The following is a 23,968-nucleotide window of genomic DNA, read 5'->3' as shown; positions in this document are numbered from 1 at the left end:
GTGGTTATTTTGCTGTGTCCTGCGTTAAGCTGTTTAAAGCTGCTTTTACATGATGTACCAACTAGCCCAAATGAACACGATGCAGAAATTTAAGAACTTCGTACGAGCTCTAATTCGGAGGGCTTCGAGTTTGATTACGGGTTGTATTCAAATGACAATGATAATTATCCTGAATGCTTTTTTTTAGTTTCAGATTTTTAAAAAAAAGTTTGTAAAATGCTGAGCTCCACATCACCAAAAATAAAATTTGAATGTAAAGCCTGCTCTTGTGTTGCTTACAAATCTAAATTTTTTCACCTTGGAAAATCTCGAGCATGTAGTGGGTGGAAATGCCCAAAAAGCCCACAAAGGGCCAAAAGCTTGTTGGCTAGGAGTAGCAGTACATGTATGTGTGTGCCTGGCATTTCTACGTTTTCTTTTATTATTGTTTTGCTTACATGATGAAGTTCCACTATTCCCACAATTTCGCTTTGAAAAGAGAAAATATTTTAAACCTAGCAAAATAGACTGAATTTGTCACAAACCAATGTTTTACTTTCCTTGAAAGTGCATGTTGTCATACATGATAACATTGCCAGGCGGGGCTTTTTGTCTCTGTGATTACTATTGGGAGGAAGAAAGGTTTGGTAACATATGAGTGTGGTGTTCTTCAGGTAACGGGGAGCAGTGGATCGGCACTGAGCCTGTGGCACATCCCAGAGGTAGTGACTCTGTCAAGCAAGACCACTTGGATTGAGGCATTCAAGGATGGTGGAGATTTCCCACGTAATCTTGCCATCCTCAACACATGTGGAACCATGTCCCTCGTTGTGTCTACCAATGAAGGGTGCGTGTGAGTGAAAAAAAAAGTGTAGCAAGGACACCATTTTAGCGCACATGGAACGGTCACTAGTTATTGAACTCACCATCAGTTTTTAAAAGAAACAAAGAAGGTATAGGATAGTAGAGGTCTTTTCATTACTACTATTATTAGTAGTAGAAATAGTAGTGTTAGTATGATTATTAGTAATAGTATTGTTGTTAATTTTGTAATGGTACATATTCATGTAAAATTAACATTTCCCTCAAATTGATATACCTTGAATCTCGTGCTTTCCCTAGTTTTCTATGATGCTTGACTTATTTGGTAACAGGAAAGTGTTATTTCCTTTGCAATTAAGTGCAATGATGTAGGCTTTTTTTCTTGAAGGCATCACCATCTTGAGAAAGTAGTGCTATCTAGTATTTGACTTGGGTAAGTTGTGTGCTGAAATGTGTGGCCATATGCACCATTGCTTGGCTGAGCAAGAACTTTAATTTGCAGAGCCCTGTTGTAATTGCTTGTTGTGCATGTTCCCTGCTCCACTGACAGGTGTGTTACTGATAACATTGACACTAGATGCATAGAGAAAGAAATTCAACAAGAGGGGGCACTTGGCGAAAACTGGCAACAGGAACCACGTCACACCTAGTGTTAATCCCATCCATTAGTTGACACGACCATCAGAAAAGAAGAATGTGAAATGAACTTACAGACGTTTAATTTTTTTATGCTTTCCCGCTAAATCTAAAAGTTTTGCGTGTAAATGAACTCATAGTTTGTGACTTATTTTTCTTGCGTTACCTAGAAACAAGCTAACAGCATGCAGGCGCGACAGATGCATGCATCATGTGCCAGACAGGCCACTGAAGCCAGCGAGGCCAGCTGCGCTTGCGAAGTTTGCCTGTTTGGCGACCCGTCTCTTTTGGATGTAGTGTTTTTTTAGGCTCCCGGCGTATTTTTGCGTACCACTACACTACTGGACTACGGCAAGGTGAGAAATTTTGTTTGACAGTCTGTGACACATTTTAAGCAATTTCGGCTTTTACGGCATGGAACCGAGACTTGTTAGGCAGTTAGCGAAAAACAGCTCGGGCGTCCTGGCGTAGGTAATTTGAGTTAATGACTCATACTGGGAGATGTTTGCGACACTTTCTGTGAGCCCCCACATTATTATAATTTATTTTGGTAGTTTTTGGATGCGCTTACTGCACCCAGCTTTGTGATGCAGTTGCGAAAAGCACCTCAGCTGTCTGACAGTTTTGCATGTACTGGATCTTACTGGGACAAGTTTTGGTGCCTTTTCTGACCCCGAACATTATTGTAACTAAGTTTGTTACTTTTTGTGGTACTCTTTAAGCACAGTGGCCAGGCCTGGCATTGCGACTCAGCAAAAAGCCGCTCGGCCATGTGCCGCAGTTTTGCATGTGCTGAATCTTACGGAGACAAGTTCATGATGCATTCTCTGGGCCCAAAATTATTCTAATTAATTTCGTTACTTTTTGCGATACTTTTGAGGTACGCTCGCCACGCCTGAGGTTCTGACACTGTTAGCAAAAAAGCAAGCCGGCCGTGGTGACAGTTAGTTTTGTGTGTACTGAATCTTAGTAAGACAAGTTTGTGACGGTATCTGTGGCCCCACAACATATACCTTCTTTTGGCACTCATGCTTGTCGAAGATGCGACGAGTGATTGCTAAGAGTGATAACACCGGAGTGTGTTTGCTTGCTCTGGCGGAATGTGCAAAAGATAACGCAGAGGAGCTCAAAAAGCAAGAACTCAAAAATTCTGTCTTTTGAACAACTGAAAGCAGGCTTTGCACCCACGCATTTCTCTTGAGTGCGAGTAGAAGGCATTCTGCGAGCTTCTAGTGTGGTCTGGCTGAGAACCTGTGTTGTGGCCACCTCTGTGTATGTAGCATACTATCACGGCTGAGGCCAAGTTGTTTTGGAAACGCGCAGTCGCCCGTGCATTTGTGCTCTTAAAGTGCAGCAAATAATGCCCAGGAATGGGGGAATGCCTAGAAATCAGTTGTTTTCTTCGTAATTTATAGTACGGCTTGGAATGAGTCAGGTATTTTCGACGCCATGTATGTAAAAGTGAAATGCTTTTGTTTGTAATGTTGCCCATTCACCACTTTCACACGTTTCCGCTCTACACGCAGTATAGAGGGGAAACATGTCTACATGCGTATAAGATCTAAATACCAAAATGACACATGCGTGTAATGTACTTTTTTTCAGCTGTTGCCGTCCAGTGGAGCTTCGTACGGGAATTACTGCTGCTTACCTGGTGCCACATCGTTGAATGAACACACAAAAAGCTTGGAACGAGCATTCATATAGAGCAAAATAAACATTTCCTCATTTATACGGCGTTTCATGTCTAATTTATGAAATTGCACGTGGCACAGATTTGGTGGAGGCTTGTAAAAATTGATGGCAATCATTTTAATTAAATAAATGATTCTGCTCTAAGACCGCGCGTGATTGAACAGTAGAAGCAAAAAAAAAAAAAGCGTTGAGTAGCACAGCTGGCGTAGCGCGTGCCAGCTAGCGTTCAAAACTTGCGCACCCAAAACTGAAACCGGAAGGAGTAAATCCTGTCCGCTTGGTCTGCTACAATCAATTCAGCCGCTGGGCTCTATAGAGGTGTCTGCTCTTGTTGAATGTTTTTCTCTATGTTAGATGCCTATTTATTTAGTACTGTCAACTGCATTCTTGGGGTTGCTACAGGGAGCGTAATATTTTAGAAACACTGATATACAATACATTGTGATACACATAATTTCACTGACACACAGTGGGCGTTCAATAAAATACTCGTAACAAAACACGGAATATCCCATTTTTAAAGCACCTATCCAATGCCCGTTCTAAATCGGCATGCACTTTTGGCAACAAAAAAATCAGGCAAGCTATTGTGCATTTTTGTATCATCAGGAAAAAAAAGAAGCGAAAAGCACCCTTAAGTGGTAAGTAATGCTGTATAGCTCAGCTGTGGTTTATATAGGTGCATCTTTGTGGAAGTTGTAAATACAATGCTTCATTTAGTCTTGCATGCCCTTTCATGAACCTAGAAAGAAAGTTTAGTGAGTGTTTACATCTGTGCTCATCCAGTGACGGTAGCAATTTTAACGTGGGGACATATTCTGAGGCGAGCACTTTTGATGGTACTATTGCCTCAGCCATCAAGCGTGCACTGATTTGCTGGTTGAGCAAAACCGGATGAGCTGATTGGCTGGTTGAGCACTACATCGCGCGAAGGTAATAGTATTGCTAAAAGTGATCATCCGAGAATACGTCCCATGGCAGTAACATAGTCTGTGCATATACAGACTTACGCCATATAAACTTGCATACTTCATATACTTACAGCATATAAAAATGGCCACCAGTCATTTTACTTTTTCCTAATTTAGAGTTCAAAACTTTCTGATGAGTCGATATCACAATAATACTGGCTATGCAAACGTTTTAAAGGCTGCTAACTTTACCTCCCATGTACCACCTTACAGTTGTTTGAAAGTAGAGTAGAACCTTGTTCATATGCATATGGAAAAAAACGGGAAAAAATGTACTAACTTGGAAAACATACGATCCAAAGTAGCTAAAATATTTGACAGACTCAACTGTAGTTGACATGTATGTAATGCAGAGCATTGTGCGAATCGTTGTGGCATGAAGCATGAGACGCCGATGAATGTCGAGTTGGTGGGGCAGAGGGCGGCTCAAGATGCGTTTTGTAGTTTTCCTATTGTGTAGTGTTTTAAGAGGTTGATGGGAAGCCGAAATGAAATCGAGCTGGTGGGAAACACCAAATGTCACTAGAACGAAACTTGATGCTCACATCCCGCCGCCAGCAGTGGTGAAGGGCGGTGCGATTGGAAGCAATTAATTTCCAATGGGACTACATCCCATACGCTCTAAAACAGATAGGTGAAGATGCAAATCGCAATAGGGTTAGCAGTGATAGCCGTGAATGTGGCGTATGACGACCTGGTAGGAGATTTGCTGATACAAGAATAAAAAACTGAGTGTGCATTGGTCAAAGAGTTTCCTACAATGCTGTATAAAACTCTATGGTGCCTGCGTTTTAATAGGAGCTGGGCAGGCAAGTATTGCAGGGAAGCTGATGTGGCAGGCGGCTACTATTCTCGATCGTGTGCGCCTAGCGCCTTTTCTTGTTTGCATGGTATCTAGCAGCTGGAGAGATTATCGTACGACCGCAGGCAGCAGCAGGGAATGGCTACATGTTTAGGTTATCCCTTATTAAAAGTGCGCAGTGCACTTTCATTGGCACCACGGTCTGTGAAACAGATAGATGAAGATGCTTTCCACAATATGGTTGGCGTCAATAGCTGTTAATGCGGTGTGTGACGACCCATGAGGATGTTTGCTGGTACCGGAATAAAAAACAGTGTGCCGCAGCATTTTCATGCGAGGCTGGCAGGCAAGTATTGCGGTGAAGCTGCTGCAATGGGCAGCTGCTGTTGTCCATTGTGCATGCCTTGCGCATTTTCTTGTTTACATGAGATCTAGCGGCTAGAAAACGTATCGTACAATCGCAGTTTAGCGGTGCACTGAATGTTAACGTCGAAAAATTGTGCTTTCACGTGAACCAGTAAAAGTAAGTGGTAACTTAACTGGGTCATTTTTTGAGCTCTCAATCGTGAACATTGGTATCGGGAAATTATACGTAACGGGATCACATCAACAAGGTTCTACTGCACTATAACTTTTGATTAGCCTTTGAACTGACATTAGTGTTTGCAGTGTGTGCATAATATTATCACAGTTTCTGGCTAGCCTTCTCTGACAGATCACTTGCTAAGGAATTCATGCAACACTGAAGTTTTCTTCAAGCATTCTGCATTTGTTTGGTAGGGAATGAAACCGTTCCTTGAAAAGTAACGTTTCTTTGAGCAAGACATGGCTGCACTTTGATAAATCTTTGTTTAGTATGTGCTTTTGTGTATGCGAGGCATAAACCTTTTATACTGTATTTGTGTAGCACTGTACCCTCATTTCTATCTACCAATTGTTCATATTTTTTCTTGTGTTTGCACTCACTTGAGTTTCTCACTAATGCCTGGTATGATTTATCCCCTTGACTGACTGACTGAATAAACTTTATTGAAACCAGTAAGAGGTGGTGGCTGGGCCTAGGCCTCCCACGTGGGGACGTCAAGGTAGTGCTTCTTCGCCGCCTCGCAGGCTTGCTGGGTCACCCGCCGTGGTTGCTCAGTGGCTATGGTGTTAGGCTGCTGAGGACGAGGTAGCGGGATCGAATCCCGGCCACGGCGTCCGCATTTCAATGAAGGCGAAATGTGAAAACACCTGTGCACTTAGATTTAGGTGCACATTAAAGAACCCCAGGTGGCCAAAATTTCCAGAGTCCTCCACTATGGCGTGCCTCATAATCAGAAAGTGGTTTTGGCACGTAAAACCCCATAATCTATCTAGGCTTGCTGGGTCGCCCAGAGTTGGTCATCAAGGTTGGAGCTACGCAGGGCAGCGTGCCATCTCGATGAGAGGGTCGTGGGGTTAGTGTCAGGGTATTGTTGTGTACAGTCCCAAGGCATGTGTGGAAGTGTGGCTGGCTGTGTCTTGCAGATATGGCACTTTGGATTGGGTAAATGTCTGGGTAGATCTTGTTGTAATGGTGTAACGAGGGGTAAGTATTGGTTTGTAGCAGGCGGAAAGTTGTGGCCTGCGCTCGGGATAGCTTGTTGTGTGGGCCGGTGAAGGTTCTACGCTCTAAGTATAGAAGGATTTCACAAGATCATTGTAGCTTGTCAGGCGATCCCTACCGGTGGGGGCAGCCTCGCTATCTCCCGTGTGGTTAACCAGGCCTCACGCTAGGGAGTGGGTAACCTTGTTAAGTTTGGGGAGGTACGGGTGGACGGTGCCTACGTGAACTGGGAACCAGATGAGTGTAACCTGATGGTTGGTTGAGCAGAGTGCTTGTTGCAAGATGCGCAAGGCTTGGTGTGAGGTACGGCCATTGATATAGTTGATAACGGTGGAGCGGAAGTTGGAGACAATGGTATGGCATGTTAGGTCTAGTGTGGCTAGCCCAATGGCCACTTCAGGTTCCTCAGCGGGGTGGGGTTTACTAGGCTCATAGCATGGTGGAGAGAGCCTTCACGCGTGGTGACAGCTGCAAAGCGGGTACCATGGGGATATTCGGCGCCGTTGATGAAACTCGCACCATTGTGACGAGCAAGGGATTTGTGAGAGCCGCGGCACGCGCTGTGCAGCGTGCGCGGTTGTATTCAGGGTGCATGTTTCGGGGGATAGGGTCGGTGTGAATCCAGGCTCGTATGGTGGAGGGGATCTGGTGTTTATGGCCGTGTTGTTGGTGGTAGGTGATACCGAGCGAGGTGAGGATGTAGCAGCCCATCACTGTGAGAGTGAGTTTCTCTAGCTGAGAGCGGCGTTGGGCCTTGATGAGCTCATCCAGTGTGTTATGGACGCCTAGTTGAAGGAGGAGGTCGGTGCTGGTGTAACTGGGGGGGCCGAGGGCTTGTTTACAGACACCGCATAGGAGGATGTTGAGCTTGGTTTGTTCAGCCTTGTACCAGTTTAGATACGCAGCAATGTAGGTGATGTGGCAAATTGCAAGTGACGGGATTTATCGGAGGAGATTCTCCTTGTTCATACCCCCACAACGGTTGGAGACCCACTTCAAAAGTCTCATGGTTTTGGCTGCATTCATCTTGATTTTGGCAAAGAACATGCCATTCACTCCGTTCGCCTCCATAAACATGCTGAGCACATGGATATTGGTGACAAGGGGTATGGGGTTGCCATCCATGAGATGAAGCGTGATGTCTTTGTAATGGCGTTTAGCGATGGAATATTTCGGACAGCGGCCACAGAGAGTAGGCCTGTAGAGGAGGAGTTCGGACTTCGCAGGGAAGCAGCGAAGCCCCGTGCCTAGGAGATAGGTCTTGACTGTTTCAATGGCGGATTGTAGTGCCGTTTCTATTTGGCCATCACTGCCTTGGTGGGCCCAGATGGTTATATTGTCAGCGCAGATGGTGTGGGTGACACTGTCCACTTGCTGCAACTCCTTGGCAAGATCGATCATGACGAGATTAAAGAGCATTGGGGAGATAACGGAGCGCTGGGGGGTTCCCGCGCTGCCCAGAGTCTGGGTGTCAGAGTGGAGATCCCCTACCGAGAGGAAGGCCATGCAATTAGAGGGAAAGTCTCTGACGTAATTATAAGCATGTGCACCAAGATTAAAGCGTGAGATGCGGTCAAGAATGATGGCATTGGCTATGCTGTCAAAAGCTTTTTTGAGGTCTGGTATAGCTTTAGTAATGCATGTTCTACCTTCTAGTATATGGTGCTCAAGTTGTAGCATGGCGTCTTGGGTTGACAAATGGGCCCGGAAGCCAGTGACTGATTGAGGATACGCTGCAGTGTCTTCGAGATGAGTGTTAGTTCGGGTAAGGAAGGCATGCTCCATAACCTTTCCCACACATGAGGTTAGTGAGATGGGGTGAGGTGATTGAGGCTAGAAGGTTTGCCAGGTTTGGGGATAAGGATGACCTTTCCTGTTTTCCTGGCTGGGGGAATGGCACCATTACGCCAGCAGTCATTGATATAATCTGTGAGGTGGTTGTGTCATCCAGGTTACAGATGGCTTTGTTAGTGACCCCATCGGGGCCAGGGGCAGAGCGGCTGTTTAATTTATGCAGGGCGGCTTGTATCTCAGCAACACTAAAGTCTTCGTCCACTGGGGGTTGGAGGCCCCGGTGTAGGAGCCGTGAGGTTGTACTGGGCCCACTGGGAGATACTTGTTAGTTAGGTAGTCTGACTTGGGCATGGCCCTGTTTCTTCGTTTCTGTATAGAGAAGTTTAGTGAGGCAATCTTGTTGGGAAGAGCGGGTGGCTTGACTGTCGAGGAGGTCTTTAAGAAGCTTTCAAGAGGGACAGTGGATCTGTCCATCAGCAGTATTGCACAGTTCAGTCCACTGTTGATGGCTCAGGGTGAGATAATGGGCTTCAATTTCCTTGTTGAGGAGAGCTGTTTTAGCACGGAGGCACCTGTTGAGACGTTGCCTTTTCCAGCGGGATAGGATGGCTGTTTTAGCCACGAGGAAATGCGCCAGTCTGCTGTCCGTGCGCTCGACGGTGCCATCAGTGGTAACGGTGCCTTGGTATCAGAGTGGAGATTTCTGGTCCATGCATTAATGTCCGCTATGTGTTCCACGTGCTGGTCAGTGGATCGATGCTTGCGAAATGCATTCCAGTCAACGCAGATAAACTCACGGGGTTTGACAGTAACTGCAGCTATCCAAGAGGTAAGTATGGCAATGCTGGCATGGTCACTACCGAGTTCATGTTGTGTATTGCTCCATTGGGCATTGGTGACGTTCTTGGTAAATGTCAGGTCAGGGATCGTGTCGCGGGAAGTCGAGTTCCAGAGGCGTGTGGGGAATGTGGGATCTGTAATGAAAAAGGCCGAGGTCCTGTGAATCTTGCCAGAGGTTTTGAGCCGCCGTTGTCGAGCAGCCATATCCCCATACCGTGTGTGGGAGGTTGAAGTCTCCACCGATAACGAGGGGGCTGGTGCCAGCTACGTTAAGGAGGGACGCAGGTTTTACATCGCGAAAAATGGCAAAAAAAAAAAATATTTTGAAAATCACATTTTCAGTTTCGAACGTCTAAAATTTAGGACGCAAGAACCCTTTGCCGTCTGATTTTCCAGACTTTCTGCCGCGACCGCAGATCCGAAACGGCATTAATCAAAGTCACCACCACTGCTGTTTTGATTACCTCCCCACTTGAACCGGCGCTCTCACACGCAAGTCTGCTGGCAGCCGTAGCCACCAGCGCGGCAGCGCTAGGCCTAGCTGCTTCGACGAAGCTTCTTGCCGTTAGGTGCCGTGTTTTTCATTAAAAGAATTCGCTGCTGCCAACAATGGCACCGACTTCGCCTTTGTGGTCCTTGCGATTGGCTTAGAAGCTTGGAAACGCGCTGCGTTGCATTATGCCAGTTCCCGAAAGTCAGATTTGCCTCTTTACAGAAATGTTACTTGGTGAAGCACACTCAAAGGTATTGCAGTGAAGCATAACAAGCGTGGGAAGGGGCTATTGCCACGGGACACAGTATATATTCCATGATTATACACGCGTGCACCTAATATCTCCTGTCACAGTACGAGCACCTATATGCCTAATACGTGTACCGACAGGCCTTCAGAGCGTTTTTGAATGTGCCGGTGGCGGTTTGAGCCCTTAAGGGCAGTAAATGACATGCATTTACTTATTCCAACTGGCCGATTTTTCAGACGTGGACTGTGCAACTGACCAAGAAGATGCTTCAAATGGACCGTGTGGCGAACGAGTGGTGGAAGGAGTACAAGAACCGAAAGTACCTACGCATTGAGGAATGAACGTGAAAGGGAGCGTGCTGCTGTTGTTTTGAAGAAGCTTGAGCTCAAAAAATGAAGTGTTGGCTGATGCCGAGATGCAAGTGTCCCTCATCCAAACCAAAATAAACTCTTTAAAGCACTGAAACACAACACTGAGGCGTCATGCGCGGGCTGAGAATATGTCAAGACAGTGGAGGTTGACTTACGAGCTGTTAGAGAGAACCTCCATTGTGACAAAGTTCGGGCCTCATACCACTGAGCCTGCCATCAGTTGATAGAAATAGCTAATATTCGAAAATATTTGCTTCTGTATACATCTCCTTTTTATTCATATTTGAGAATGTCCGACTCAATTTGCAATTTTTTTCGAAGACATTTGATTTGCTGTACATTTTACTAATTCCTCCCTTCTATTCTCTTTTTGAATAACATAAACACTACTCCTTAGTATTCAAATTGGATTAAGTCGTTTTCATTCATATTTTTGCATATGCTTACTAGAGAGTGACAGCATTGGGCGATATTGTTTCAATCTGTTTTGACATAAAACATAGTTCTGCATCACTCAGGGAATTTTGCAGAGGCACTCGGGGAAAACCGGGAAAACTCAGGGAATTTGGAAATATCAACTTGGTAGACACCGTGAAAATGGTGCCAGTATGTAAGTCATGACCACTGCAACTACCAACAGTAACCGTGCTGTCCACTGTGGCAAGGAGGCCTTCTTATTTTAGGGCACAGTGCAACATTCAGACAGCCGGTAATTTCCATAAACATACATTCCAGCAAATCTTCGTTTACGCCTTGTGGCTTTTACACACAAGTGTAGATGCCAGTCTGTGAAATCGGCGAGATTATGTGTCACTACGAGAGAAGCGAGCGCTGGAGGAGGAAAAGAAAATTGCACACTGGATAAAGTTTGTAGGAGCGTGCTGAGTGCACGGCAAAGCAACGCCACTTAGAGGAAAGTCTAGGTGGCGTTGAGCAAAGTTGGGGAGAAAACTGGAGGTGAAGCATCACAAAGGAGGTGGGTAGGTGGAGGCACACTGGGTTGACCTCGTCTGGCAGTTGCCACAGGTTTTGTGTGCACTATGGATGTATCGAGTTCGTCTCATGGCCAAGCGCCGAGCGAGGACGGAGCAGCATTGCAAGTGGCGGCAGGCCAAGCAAAAGTCGACCAACCCTTAACTTGCCAAGCACTTTGCACGAGCTGAACAATTCCAGCAAAAGGCGTGTACTTGGCGTGCCCAGGAAACTCCAGAAATGGAAGAAGAAAAGGGGGGGAATAAATAGTCCAAAAAGTATGTTACCATATTGCATGAAATAATAAAGACTGGGCATTTTCTTACAGTGCCTGACCATCTTTCCTAATTGCAGTTTACACTTTATAAAAATTGAAAAATGGACATAAAACATTCCATTTAAAAAAGAAGGCTTGAAAAAACAGCCACATTTGCCCACAATTAAAGCATATTTATAACATTCTACGCGCATTGCACGAATAGGGAACAGCACTGCAGTAAAACACGTGGGGCTAGTTGGTGCATAGCTTTTAATAGGTGAAGCGCCAATATTGACGGCACACAAGAAGAAATAGAGACAGGACAAGGTGCTTCCTGTCTCTATTTCTTCTTGTGTGCCGTCGCCATTGGCGCATCACCTATTGGAAGGGAATAGCACCCATATGCTTGCGCATAACCCACGTTCACGAAGCGAAACTTTTTTGTTCTCTATCTGTGGAAGTAGTTGTTCATATAGCCACTAACATTAGTGTAGTCAATCTCTGGAAGTATACCAGCCTCAGAGTTTCTTATTCTTCCTGCTTATTGCAAAGTGCGGGACTCAAATTTGGCAGTCTTGATGCCATGCGGCAACATAGATGGGATATGATGGCTAGTTACCTGCTCCTAAGCACACACATCATGCAGAGGCATAGCCGGGAAGGAGGAGCGGCTTATGGGGCTTCAGCCCCCCTCCCCCCCCCCTCGAAATTTTTTTGTGCAGTCATGCGCTGTCGACCAAAACAATCCCTGGCGCCGGAAATCATTCCAGATTTTGTCTAGAATGTCTATTTCACGCTCAAAAGACATTTCAGTGCGAACATTGCGAACTCGGGCCAGATTTTGTGGCAACGCCCATGCACCATGAGTTGCATGACGCAAGGAGCCCCATCCAAGCACTCTTTCAAGGGCGATTTGATGGCGAGCAGGCTTGTCGCGGCATCTCGCGGAGGCTGCAGAATCTACGGAGAGCAGTATTTCAATTCTGAAACTTTGTGGGTATAAAGTTCTCATAGACTTTTGATGCGAAAGCTGCAGTGGCATTTCCAAAGTCGTGCTTTAGATTTTCAATTCCGGAACTTTGTGGCTTTAATGTTGTCAGAAACATTTGACACCAAAGCTGCATTGACTTTTCCAAAGTTGTACATCGGACCATACAACGAGACAAGCCAAATGAACACACTATCAGACAAGTTGACAAAGCATGCAGTGAGGTCCTACGAGATGAAGTGTTTTAGTGGTTCATTTATGCCATCATGTCACAGAAAAGAATACCAACATGTTTTTTACCTGCGCCAAAATATCCATGTCAAGACACTAAAGCCAGCAAAGGTAACTATGTTCTTATTTATTTTTCTGCTTTGACTTTTATTCACAAGGACACAATGAGCCTCCTCAATTTTCTTGTTCTCATTACCCACGGACTGCTAGAGCCAGCGGAAGTGCATGCCTTTTTCTCGGGTGGCCCTGACCACCACACGGGGCACCATGGTGCACGTTCGTTTTTCTCTGGCCAAGTGGATTTTCGCCTGGCAGAGTTTTGGACGCCTTCTGGCTAGCAGAGAAGAAAAAAAAAAATGGTCACTCATCGGCATCACTGTGGGGACTCGATGGATTGCAACGCGTTCGCTTGAGCATGACCTCTCCGGAAAGTCTTGTCTTGCCGGTATAGGATACCGAGCAGTATGCTTATGCTTCTCTTTGGACCAAGCGTCTCACGTTTTCTTTGATATTCCTTCGGTAGCCACTTTATAGGTCCCCAAAGTAGGCTTTCGATTGGGACCGACATGCTTTCCTTTGCATGTTTTTTTTTTTTCATCTTGGTGCCCCCACTTCACGAAAAAAAAAAAAGTGTTGTTGGGAGCGAATTGTCGCATGGTAAAACTTCAATTTTGTTACTTTTTTATTTGCAGAAAGTAATGGCCCACGGGGCGCTTCACTTGCGGATACTCCTATTATAATATTGCGATAACAATTATATGCACACTCCAGGCGCATTCCTGCTGTCGCCGTCGCCCTCATATTCCATATAAAGTCCTATGCGATAACATCGTGACCGCGTGCCACATGCTGTATGTGCGAGTGAAAGCGTAGGTGGGTGGGTGGCATGAGTGAGCCGACGATGGTGGCTCAGTCTTGTGTGCGCGAGGAAGAAAAGCGGGGAGGAAGCGTGCTGCCTTCCGTCTCGCGCTATACATCAGGGGAAGTGGAGGGGGGGGGGGGGGGCCTCAGGATTTTGTGATCGGTGAATCTGTGATTGCACAACTTGTTTATTTGCCTTGTTTGACACATTATATACAATGACTTTTTCTTAGATACATAGGTTTATTGGCTACTTATACGTATATTTAAATATCTTGTTGCGAGGTTTTGTGTATACGGGCAGTGAACTTTGTTTCCAGTGACACTTTCTTGCCCTTTATCAAGCTGTATCTTCTTATTTGTATATTCCATTGTATGTTCGCATTTCTAATGCACGAGGGCAAATCGAATGAAAGATTGTCAACCCACCCCGTGCAATAATGGTTCGGTTCATTATCTGCGAGGCATCTACATAGCACACAGGCATCTCTCATTTGCAAAATTTACATGCAGGTGTGAGGATAAATGTTCTTTAGGGCTCTCATCGGCTGGGTTGAACACGGTTACCTGACATAATGGATGCTCCAAAAGTTTAACAGCATGATGTTGTGACGTTTTTGACAGCTGAAGGCGTTTCCCAAAAAGAAATTAGTCGCCATATGGCTGCCGTGTATATTGAACATTGCATTCCATTGGCCACTGTGAAGCATTGAAGCAAACTGGTCAAAGAAGGACGTGAAAGTTGCTAAGACGATCCAAGACTGAGCCAAAGCCATCGTGCAATCATCCCCAACACAATTGCAAAGGTTCATGCGCTGATTGGACAAGAACGGAGGATAAGCTTCGGTGAACTGGCAGAGCGTGTCAACATCGGTGACGGTTCGGTTTACACCATAATTCATGAATATCTCGGTTATTGGATCTTGTGTGCGCAGTGGATGCCCAAGATTTTCAACCACCACCAGAAGACGGAGAGGTTCAGCACTGCCTTCACTCATCTGATCCAGTATCACAACAAGGGTGATGACTTCTTTTCAGCAATTGGGACTAGAGACAAATCATGGTGCCACTACTACAAGCCTGAAATACGACGGCAAGGCTTACAGTAGAAACATTCGAATTCATCACCCTCAAAGAAAGCAAAGGCTGTCATTTCCGCCGGAAAGGTGTTGACTTTTTTTTTTCGATCGTCAGGGACCATTGCTGATCGAATTTGCAAAACCTGGAGGGACTATCAATCGTTTCCGATATTGTGAAACGCTGGATCGGCCGCGTGTCACAATCAAGAACAAACGACGTGGAAAATTGACGAATGGGATCTTCTTGCTCCACGATAATGCCCGTCCCCACGTCGCTAATGTGGCTAACACAAAACTGGCAAAGTTCAAGTAGAAAACGATGCAGCATTTGCCATACAGCCCAAACCTGACACCTTGCGACTTCCACATTTTGGGGCAACTGAAGAAACAGCTCAAAAGACCCAGATATGTGTCGGACCATGACTTGAAAGAGTCAGTTACACACTCTTTGAAGCAGCAAGCCAAGGAGTTTTATGGGATGGGAATCACGCAACCCGTTAGTCAGTGGGACAAATGTCTAAGTGCTCATGGAAACCACTTTTAAATAAAGTTCCCCGTTTGTCATATATTCACATTTGCTCACTTTCATTTGACTCGCTCTCGTATATTTTGTAGAACTCTCGCTTTTTATATGTGCTCTCTGTTGGGACTATTACATCGATGCAATAACTCACAATACATGACTGGTGGCAGCTGTTCTTGCGCAATACATTGGAACAAAGCCATGACTATTTTAGGCTTGTAGCGCAAGAAACCCCGCAAGATGAGGGGGTGTTTCTTGCTCAGCACTGCAAAACGTGTGGTTGCGAACCTGTCAGAGCAATGCATCATTCTAGCTCGTAGTTATAATCAGCTCACAAGAGAAATCATCGAAGCAAAGGCTATCATTGGTCTGGGCCATGCATGTGTAAGCTCACCTTCATTATCATTATCAAGCAATGAATTGGCGTATCTCCGACTGCAGCCACAGGCTGTCTGATTATGTTGTCACTTGGTTACTGTTGGTTTTGTTGCTTCGTTTCTTTGTAATCTCTTGATGTCACATGGTTTGCCGAGTGTATCAGTAGCCTTTTGTGTCACGAAATAAACCATCAGTTGGAAGTTGGCACTCACTCTGTTTTCCCGTTCCCTTTGATTACCCCTACCTCCTCTCTTTTTTGCTCTTTCTGAGGTGCGTTACAAGCCTAAAATAGTCGTGACATACCAACTCGCCCAAACTGCAACAAAGGACAGTGTCATTGAGATTTTTTCCTGGCGGTTGCATATGTACAAAAATGTAAACAAGGTTCTTGAATGATAAAGTTTTATTAAACTATTTGTCCTCAACTTGTTCATTTCATGGCCTTTACATTTTTCATATGACCGGCATGCACTGCTTTGCTGGTTTTGAACTGATATAGTTCTAATGTTCGTGTGATATTTCCGTTACTTATTGAATAGACACAAAAACATGGAAGCATTGGTATCAGTTATTTTAAGCTCAACTTTTTGGACATATGAGTATATTCATTTATGAAAAAAATACACATTTTACTTGTCTTGACAGTGCGTAGCATTTAAGAATTCGTTTGCAGCATCTTTGGCAATGGAAATGCAGTTATTATTCATGTATTTGATCCCTTGACAATTCTATAAGGAGGAGGCATAGCTGCAACGCCAGCCCCCCCCCCCCCCCCCCCCCCCCTCGAAGGAAATTTCTGGCTATGCCATTGACGTCATGTGATGCCTGCAATTGAAAGGGCTTTCCACATTTATTGCCTTGGCTGTGAGTGGTGCTGGCTAACAGATCTGAGGCTAATCTTGTGCACATGCACAAATACCAAAAAAAGTGAATAGGAGGATGGCTGGCCATGGTAGTTTAATTGGTAAAGTGCCGCATGCGTAGTGCAGAAGATGTGAGATGTGTGGCAAGTTGTCTGTTCATCCACTTTTATTTCCTTTATTATTTCTACATTATAATGGAACCTAATTTCCCCCTCTGCTTTCTGTGCCTTATTTTTTAAATTATTTTTTTTGGTTGTAGCTAACAAAAGACTGAGCCCCTCAGATCTTATTTTTCTCACTAGTTTATTGGCTGTCACTTGCATGTGCAGGCGGCTACTTCGATGGTCCCTTGGTGGACCTGCAGGTGGCAAGCGGGAAGAACTGTTCCGGCGGGACTATCTTGCCTCGTACAGTGTGCTAGCTGTCTCTCCAAGCCGTAGTTACCTTGCCCTTGGAGGAATACGTGGACATGTGGCTGTCATTCGATGTGGTATGTTTCCTCTTGATCATGCGCTAAAATTTATTTCATGTTAAATGGGTGAAGTGTGCAAAGGACATTGGTGCTCAAAGTATTTTGTCAGTATCACCATCAGCCTACTTCATGTCCATTGCAAGAAGAAGGCCTCACCCAGTGCTAACCAATTACCCTTGTATTTCATCAGCTGACTCCATTCTATACCTGCAAATCTCATAAATTATCACACCACTGAATCTTATGCTGTCCTTGACTGCTTTTTTTCTTTGGCCTCCATTTTGTTTCGCGAATAGACCTTATCAGGGGCGAGGACATATCAGGCACTACCTGCTGTCAGTGCCGAAATGACATGTAAAGATGGATAAGGTGCTGGAGCGTCTGCTTTAGCACCATTGTGTGCTTTGCTTTACGTTGTACTGCCACTGATTTTCGGTCCGTTGTAGAAATTTTATGTTCTCTGTTTTGGTTTTAAAGTTTTATACACTGTATGAAAATATACAGTGTTTCACCATGCCAATGTGGGTCAAATTTTGCTTTTCATGCCATCGCAAAAATAGAAACAATAGCAGCATCTGCAGAAGCTTAATGATCATTAAATCTCAGGTGCAAAATTTAAAGGGTGCTTATACATATACAAAATAACAAGTTCTATTCACAAGAGTGAAGCTGTCAAATACGTGAAGCGACATATCGTATTTACTCGCATAATGATCGCACTTTTCTGTAAAAAAAAATTGATGCGAATTCTGGGGTACGATCATTATGCGGGTTGAATTTCCCACGAGAAGAAACATTTTCTTTTTTTTCATCCTGCATTTGCTGCGGGATGACAAGCAGGCGGCTGCCGCTGTCAGTGCGGGACACCAAAACAAAAATGGCAGCTGGCAGAGCAAGCTGAACGAGCTGAATGCGATTATTTTTCTTCTCGTGAGCACATTACACGCATTGAAAAAGTTTCTTCCGTAGCAGTAATGAATAATGTAGGTAATATCGGCATGCTTGTGACAATAACATAGCCATGTCTACTTTGAGGGGACAGAAACAGAAATAGGTGCACTTGGCTGCCAGTGACATAAAAACACATGGCGGGCATGCTGTGAAAACTGCGGCACATGTCTTCACTGCTATCCTAATACGGCACGTTTCCACTAAGGGTGGACACATATCTTAGCTGTGTTACAAGCGTCGGCATATGAATAGGGTACACTTCTAACATATCAGTGTATGTGGCCACTATCCTTGCAGCTTGCGATTTGTTGCATGCCCACGAGGGCAGACGAGAGGAATCGAAAGGTGCCCTTTATGTTGTTGTTGTTGACCAAAACCATTATGAAGCCTACAAATAATAAACCAGAGGCAAGCTTGGTTTTAGCTTTTTTTTTTTATGGAAGTGTGAAAAGTGATAAAAGGAGTGAAATGGGGCATCTGCTTAAGAATGTTGGGTGCGTGCAGACCGCTTGGTATGTGTTCAAGAATCGTTCGCATAGCACTCGACAGATGGTAAGCGACATTATCATTAGCTAGACTTGGCACACGACATATTACTGCAACAAGATCAGGGTGCAATCATTACATGGGAAAGAAAAAAAATCGAATTTTGACGACAAAATTCAGGGGTGCGATCATTATGCGAGTGCGATCATTATGTGAATAAATACGGTATACACGACTGATGCATTTAGTCATGCGCTTGGCAAAGCATCATATCTCGTAAAAAAAGGCCCTTAGGTGGTTTGAACATGTGAAGGGATCCTGTCATATACCCCTGTCACACGGGCACCCGCGAACTCCATTGAACTCCTTCGCCTTTAAGCCAATGGAGTTGCGCTCCCTGTCACACGGTCTCCCTTGCGCCAAGGAAGTTAAATGGAGATTTTGGGCGAAGGGAGTTCGGCAATGACCATTACGGTTGGATGGAGTACTCTCGTTCCCAGGTAGCTACAGTTCCGCAGAGATACCACGCTAGTAAAATCGTCGTAACTGGTTAATTTGTAAGTTTTAGCACTATTTTTTTTGCCTTGAGATATATGCCACATAATAGAAGTTTAATTTGTTCTTAAGGGCATCAGCGACTGTACCCTCTACACCAATACTTCACCATGCCGCATCAGGAAACGTCGTTCCGCCATTTCGTTTGTTTTTATATGCACGCGAGCCGCACGTGGTGTCGTTAAAGCCGTACGGGTAAATTCTCCGGGTGACACGTATCATGAGCGATCCCGGTGCATTATCGTCGCGAACACACAGACATGGACGATTACACAGCGGCATCACAACTCGAAGCCCACCGGCCAAACAACGTGGCCCGCGCTGCCCACGCACGAAAGCAAAAGCACATTGTGACCAGCATCGCTTGCAACTTCGCTATGCTTGGAAAACAAGTCTTGCGGTAACGTACCACAAAGTTTCTCGCTGCGATTGTATATTATTACATACTGCGTTAAAAAAATACACATACATTACTGTAACGGCGACCGTATGTGTGAACAGTTGCACGCAGAAGTAAGCACAGCAGCGCCGTTTCTATCCCGTGCGGCGCCTGTCGAAAGCTCGAACTGTGCCGTGTAGCACGGCCGCAACTCCATTGCCGTCAATCTCCGTTAGGGAGTTTCATGCTCAACGGAGTTCGTGGGTGCCTGTGTGACACGTTTGCAATTTATTCATATGTTTTATTATTAACTTTCTTGTGGCCAACGTATGCACACCCCTGTGTTGTATTGTTTGGTTCACTCAGTGTGCCATTTTTGGCCATCTATTTACAGGAAATGTGACTTAATTATCTGTGTAATATGATAGTGCAAGTATCTTCCTCACTTAACTTATCAGAAGTCTCTGTAGCTGCTTAGGTTTTATTGCCTGTACAATGCAGAGCCTTCACTTGTATAAGAAGTGTATTGTGCCACATAGTCATGTCTCGTTCCCACGCGCCCCACTGAATGATAACAGGCAATATCATGCTGTCATTTTTTGTTTTTAGCGTCAAAATACCGAAGAGAACAGAAGAAAAAAAATGACAAAGCTACAGAGTGAGGTGGTCATAGTTCTGTTTTGTAGAGTAAAATTTATATAATTTGTTCTTAGGTTTGCTTCATGTAGTAGCCAAGATTGTCTTTACGCTGCTGATGAAACAAATGAAAAAAAGAAAAACCAGTCAAATATCTTGTTTTTTTTCACTACAGCGAATGTTATCACCAACTGTAACCCAGCCGCGTTTTCAATACTGACAATCTTTCACAACAAGTTAACTTACCGATAATGAAATGCAAAAGAGTGATCTCTAACCCATTAAGGTTGTTCAGAAAATCTCTGACCAGTTTACTTTTGTATAGACCATGTCTTGTCGCTGTATTCTAAACAAATCATTTGGCCAAAACACGAACAAATTCCAGCCTTAGCTGGATATTTTCCTTGAGCATACTAAGAAGGCACAGAATAACTTTCTTCTGTTCTAATACGGCAGTCAGCACTTATTAAACGACACAGCAAAACGTTCATGAACAATCAAAATAAAATATACCTTAAAAGTGCCTATCGTCTTGTTCAAGGTCACAATTATTACACTTTAACTACGTTGATGCATCACTGAAAGCGTGCTAAATCAGAGGGAGAAAACATAAAAACTTGCCTTCAGACTCACCGCTCTTGCATGAGGCCACAACGAAGTGGCAGCAAGCAGCCGAGCAAGTCTGTGCTAGTGATGATAGGCAGAAACGAAGAGTAAAGAATATGTGGAGAGTGCGGCCAGGTGGAAAGCAAGTGATGACGCTGCCAATGGCACCCCATTGCCTAGGCAACGCACCTGCCCGGAGCGAATGATACTGATATGAAAAGAGTCCCCAAAAATCCAAGATGCATTGCAAAGTTTGGCATAAGTCATGTGATTTCCTCTCCTTGTTCAAGGGCCAAATAGCAACGGTTTTTAAGGGCACTGGTTACTCTCTCTGGCATGACCTTGGTCGGGACAGCGCAAAGTGCGGCAGTACACTTTGGCAAGAGTGGAATGGAGTGATATCAGGGCCTCTCTTGTAGAAGATTACACAACCAGGCACAATCATAAGGCATGTGCCAAAGTTCGTTGACGCCATTAATCGCAAGTTTCTGTCGCCATATAACTATGTTTTCACTTTTTTGGTGATATCGCAGCTGCACACAAATTATGGAAACCTTTGGGTAGTGACTTTTCTCTGGTATTTTTGCACTCGAGATTTCGAGCTATCTAGAGGCCGACACAAGAACTTTTCGAGATAAGAGGTGAAAAGCACATGGATTTGCAACTGTGGCAGAAAAAAAAGTTTCTACTTTACCAATATTTTGAGACACCAGAGTTCGAGTTAATGAGGATTTACTGTAATTTTGTTTTATATGAGTTTTTACACACCAGCCGTGGTAGCTTAAGTCTTGCCCTCGTGGCACAAACTTTTTGATGTTCATTCATCAGAAAAAGCCCAACTTGCTATGTATTTTTCATGCACCTCCCCTCATGTGACGTATTCTGTTGGACGACTTGTTGTTCAGCTAGTTCGCGTTTGCTTAACGACACATTGTAGCACAAAGGCACAAGTACAAAGACACACAGACACATCACAGGTGCTACTAACTTTCTAACAACGCTACTAGCAACTACAAGCTAAGTTGTTAGTGCCTGTGACGTGTGTCTGTGTGTCTTCTTTGTAAATGTGCCTTCATGCCAGTGGGAAAAGCAAGTGCTGCCACCTGTACTGCTAAGTTAGAGCTGTTGCTTACTTTCAGCATGTCTAGTTAGAAAGAATGGGAATGTGGTGAAATGGCCTTTTTTATAACATTTACTGTATATACCCACATCTTCTAACTCGCATCTTTTTCCAGAGAAAATTGCCTGTCTATTATGGAACCAAAACTGTGTTCATTGCACTGACAGCAGCGTATCATCAGACGCAGCGTCATTGCTATCACAAGATCACCTCACAGAGCACGTTCTTGCGAAGGATTCTGTTGGTTAATTTTGGGCTCAACTGGGATCTAGAGCAGTATGCTCGGCCAAGAACTTTTGGAGATGCTATCACTTTCGCGAGACTTTGCGTGACTTGGCATTGAATGCTTCAGCGTAATCGGTGGCAAGCATATCTGGCACTATGCCAAGCTCGCTATATGCTTAAAGTGCCAGAAATGCTGTTGGCCTCATACCTGATGGAGTCCGATGCAGTGACACGAAAGTACTAGAAGTATATTTATAATAAGTAATATAAGTAATAGAAGATTGATACCTGTGGCCAATGAAGCCTAAATGACTATGACAATGTGCAGCTTTCATTATAAAAGCTAATTAAAAAATTTCCATCTGTGAAGTTAAGTTCTGCACATCTCTCCTTTCTTTTTTTTCGTATCATGAGCCTGGAGGGCATGTTGTATTTTTCTTTTATGAATCTGCGCCATGTTACATTCAGATGCGCATTTATTTTGTTTCAGACTTTCTTGCCTGCAGGAAAACCAGCAGTTTCTGGGTAGTTGAGTAAATATACGTCATTTCTTATCAGAGAGCATGCTTGATACTTGATAGTGTATAGTATCAAGTAGAGAAATATATTCTCTTTCCGGTGGTGCTAGTCCCATACTACATGTTTATTGAAAAGAAAAAGATAAGGCTGTATAGAGACGTCATTGTTTCCACAAAGACAGCTTTAAAAAATTTGAGACTTCATTTTCAATCCAAGGGACCTGTGCAATATTCCAGCAAATAGCATTTTATGTAACGAATTTCTTAAGATAAATAATAAAACGTTAGCCCTAGTGTGATGCCAAGATCAACGTCTGGTCGTCTTTTGGTCCAAAACTCGACTCCCTCAGGGTGTCTACTACCTGGGAAAACCAGGAATTCTCAGGGATCTTGAATAGTCTAAAAATAATCAGGGAAAGCTCAGGGAATTTTCCTTCTGTCAGGGAAAAGAATTACAGTGGAACCTCGTTTAACCGTAGTTGGCCAGAGCTCGGAAAAAGTACGTACTAAACAGTGGTACTGTTTAACCAAAATAGCATGAAATCTACCACTTATCTGTCAAAAACGGAACTTAGAGAGAGTGTGATGAAAGGGGAAAAAAACATGCGGTATTTATTCACTTCGCACAACAAAGGTGTTATTTTCGTTTGATGCCGCGGCGCCCTAGCAGCGACGACAGCGGCCTCAAACTTACTTTCAGCCAGCCCCCCCTCTTCTCGGCAAACACTCACATGGCAGATTCCTCGTTGGCGTTACGTATTCTCTGTGCACGCACGCGGTAGCGCTGCAGAAGTTGCTGGGTGCCTTTTCCATTGCGGGCTGCTGAGCTCATCGTGATGATTGCATTCATGAGGCTGACGTAACACGTGCCACTGTTGGCCTGAATCGCCCATGCTATCGCTTTCCATGTCGTCCTCGTCACTGTTGCTAGGCGACACTTCGGCAACAACAGAGGCAACGATGGCGAAAAGTCGAACCTCATAGCCGACATCTTTTTGCGGTTGCAGCAGCGCTACCAAGCAACTTCTTCGCATTCCAAATGCCACACACCTTAGTCAACAGCAGATCCCTGTCGCGTGCCAGTGCTGATGTTTTCGTGTCATGTTCAATAGCACGAACGATGTCTAATTTTTCTTCTATGCTGAGCCACTGCCTCCTTCACTAGATGCCTGCCGCGTGGTTCGGTAAACTCGATTCCGTGCCCTCTCCCTTTTCTCTTCTCCGGATGGATGGATGGAAGGTAGCAGCGTCCCCTTTGAAACAGGGTGATGGCAGTTGCCACCATGCTCAGCTTTTTATTTTTGTGTAACTTTGTTGTAAGTTATTTAAATTTGCTATTTTCTTTAAATACGTCTTCCTACACTTTTAACCTTATGTCACCTCTCTGCTTTTGAGCCACCAATCTTCCAATTGTTTTTTGCTAATTTCCACCGCATATTTATTTACATGATTATTGTTATCTCTAAACCCTAGGGCTTCAGGAAGGGTGACTGTGCCCGCAGCGACATCGGGATGGATACTATCACATTTAGTATGAGGTGTTCTATTGTTTCTACAGATTTACCAAACACAGTATGTGTGTCTTCTTCTTCGTTGAATTTCTTTTTATAGCTGCGCGTAGTAAG

At 44.4% G+C, this 23,968-nt stretch overlaps 1 protein-coding gene across 5 annotated transcripts in view; it reads left to right on the top strand.

The window, feature by feature from the left end:
• LOC135909425 (tRNA (34-2'-O)-methyltransferase regulator WDR6) overlaps positions 1-23,968 on the top strand; it is a 443,227-nt gene that overhangs the window by 210,770 nt on the left and 208,489 nt on the right. For all 5 annotated transcript variants that reach the window (XM_065441378.2, XM_065441379.1, XM_065441377.1 and 2 more), the window contains 2 exons: positions 654-826; positions 16,725-16,885. In XM_065441378.2, the coding sequence (XP_065297450.1) occupies positions 654-826; positions 16,725-16,885 (334 nt within the window). The remainder of the gene's footprint in view (positions 1-653; positions 827-16,724; positions 16,886-23,968) is intronic.

The sequence above is a fragment of the Dermacentor albipictus genome, unplaced genomic scaffold (genome assembly GCF_038994185.2).
Source record: "Dermacentor albipictus isolate Rhodes 1998 colony unplaced genomic scaffold, USDA_Dalb.pri_finalv2 scaffold_17, whole genome shotgun sequence".
Classification (NCBI taxonomy): Eukaryota; Metazoa; Arthropoda; class Arachnida; order Ixodida; family Ixodidae; genus Dermacentor; species Dermacentor albipictus.
This window is presented reverse-complemented; position numbering and strand designations above follow the sequence as displayed.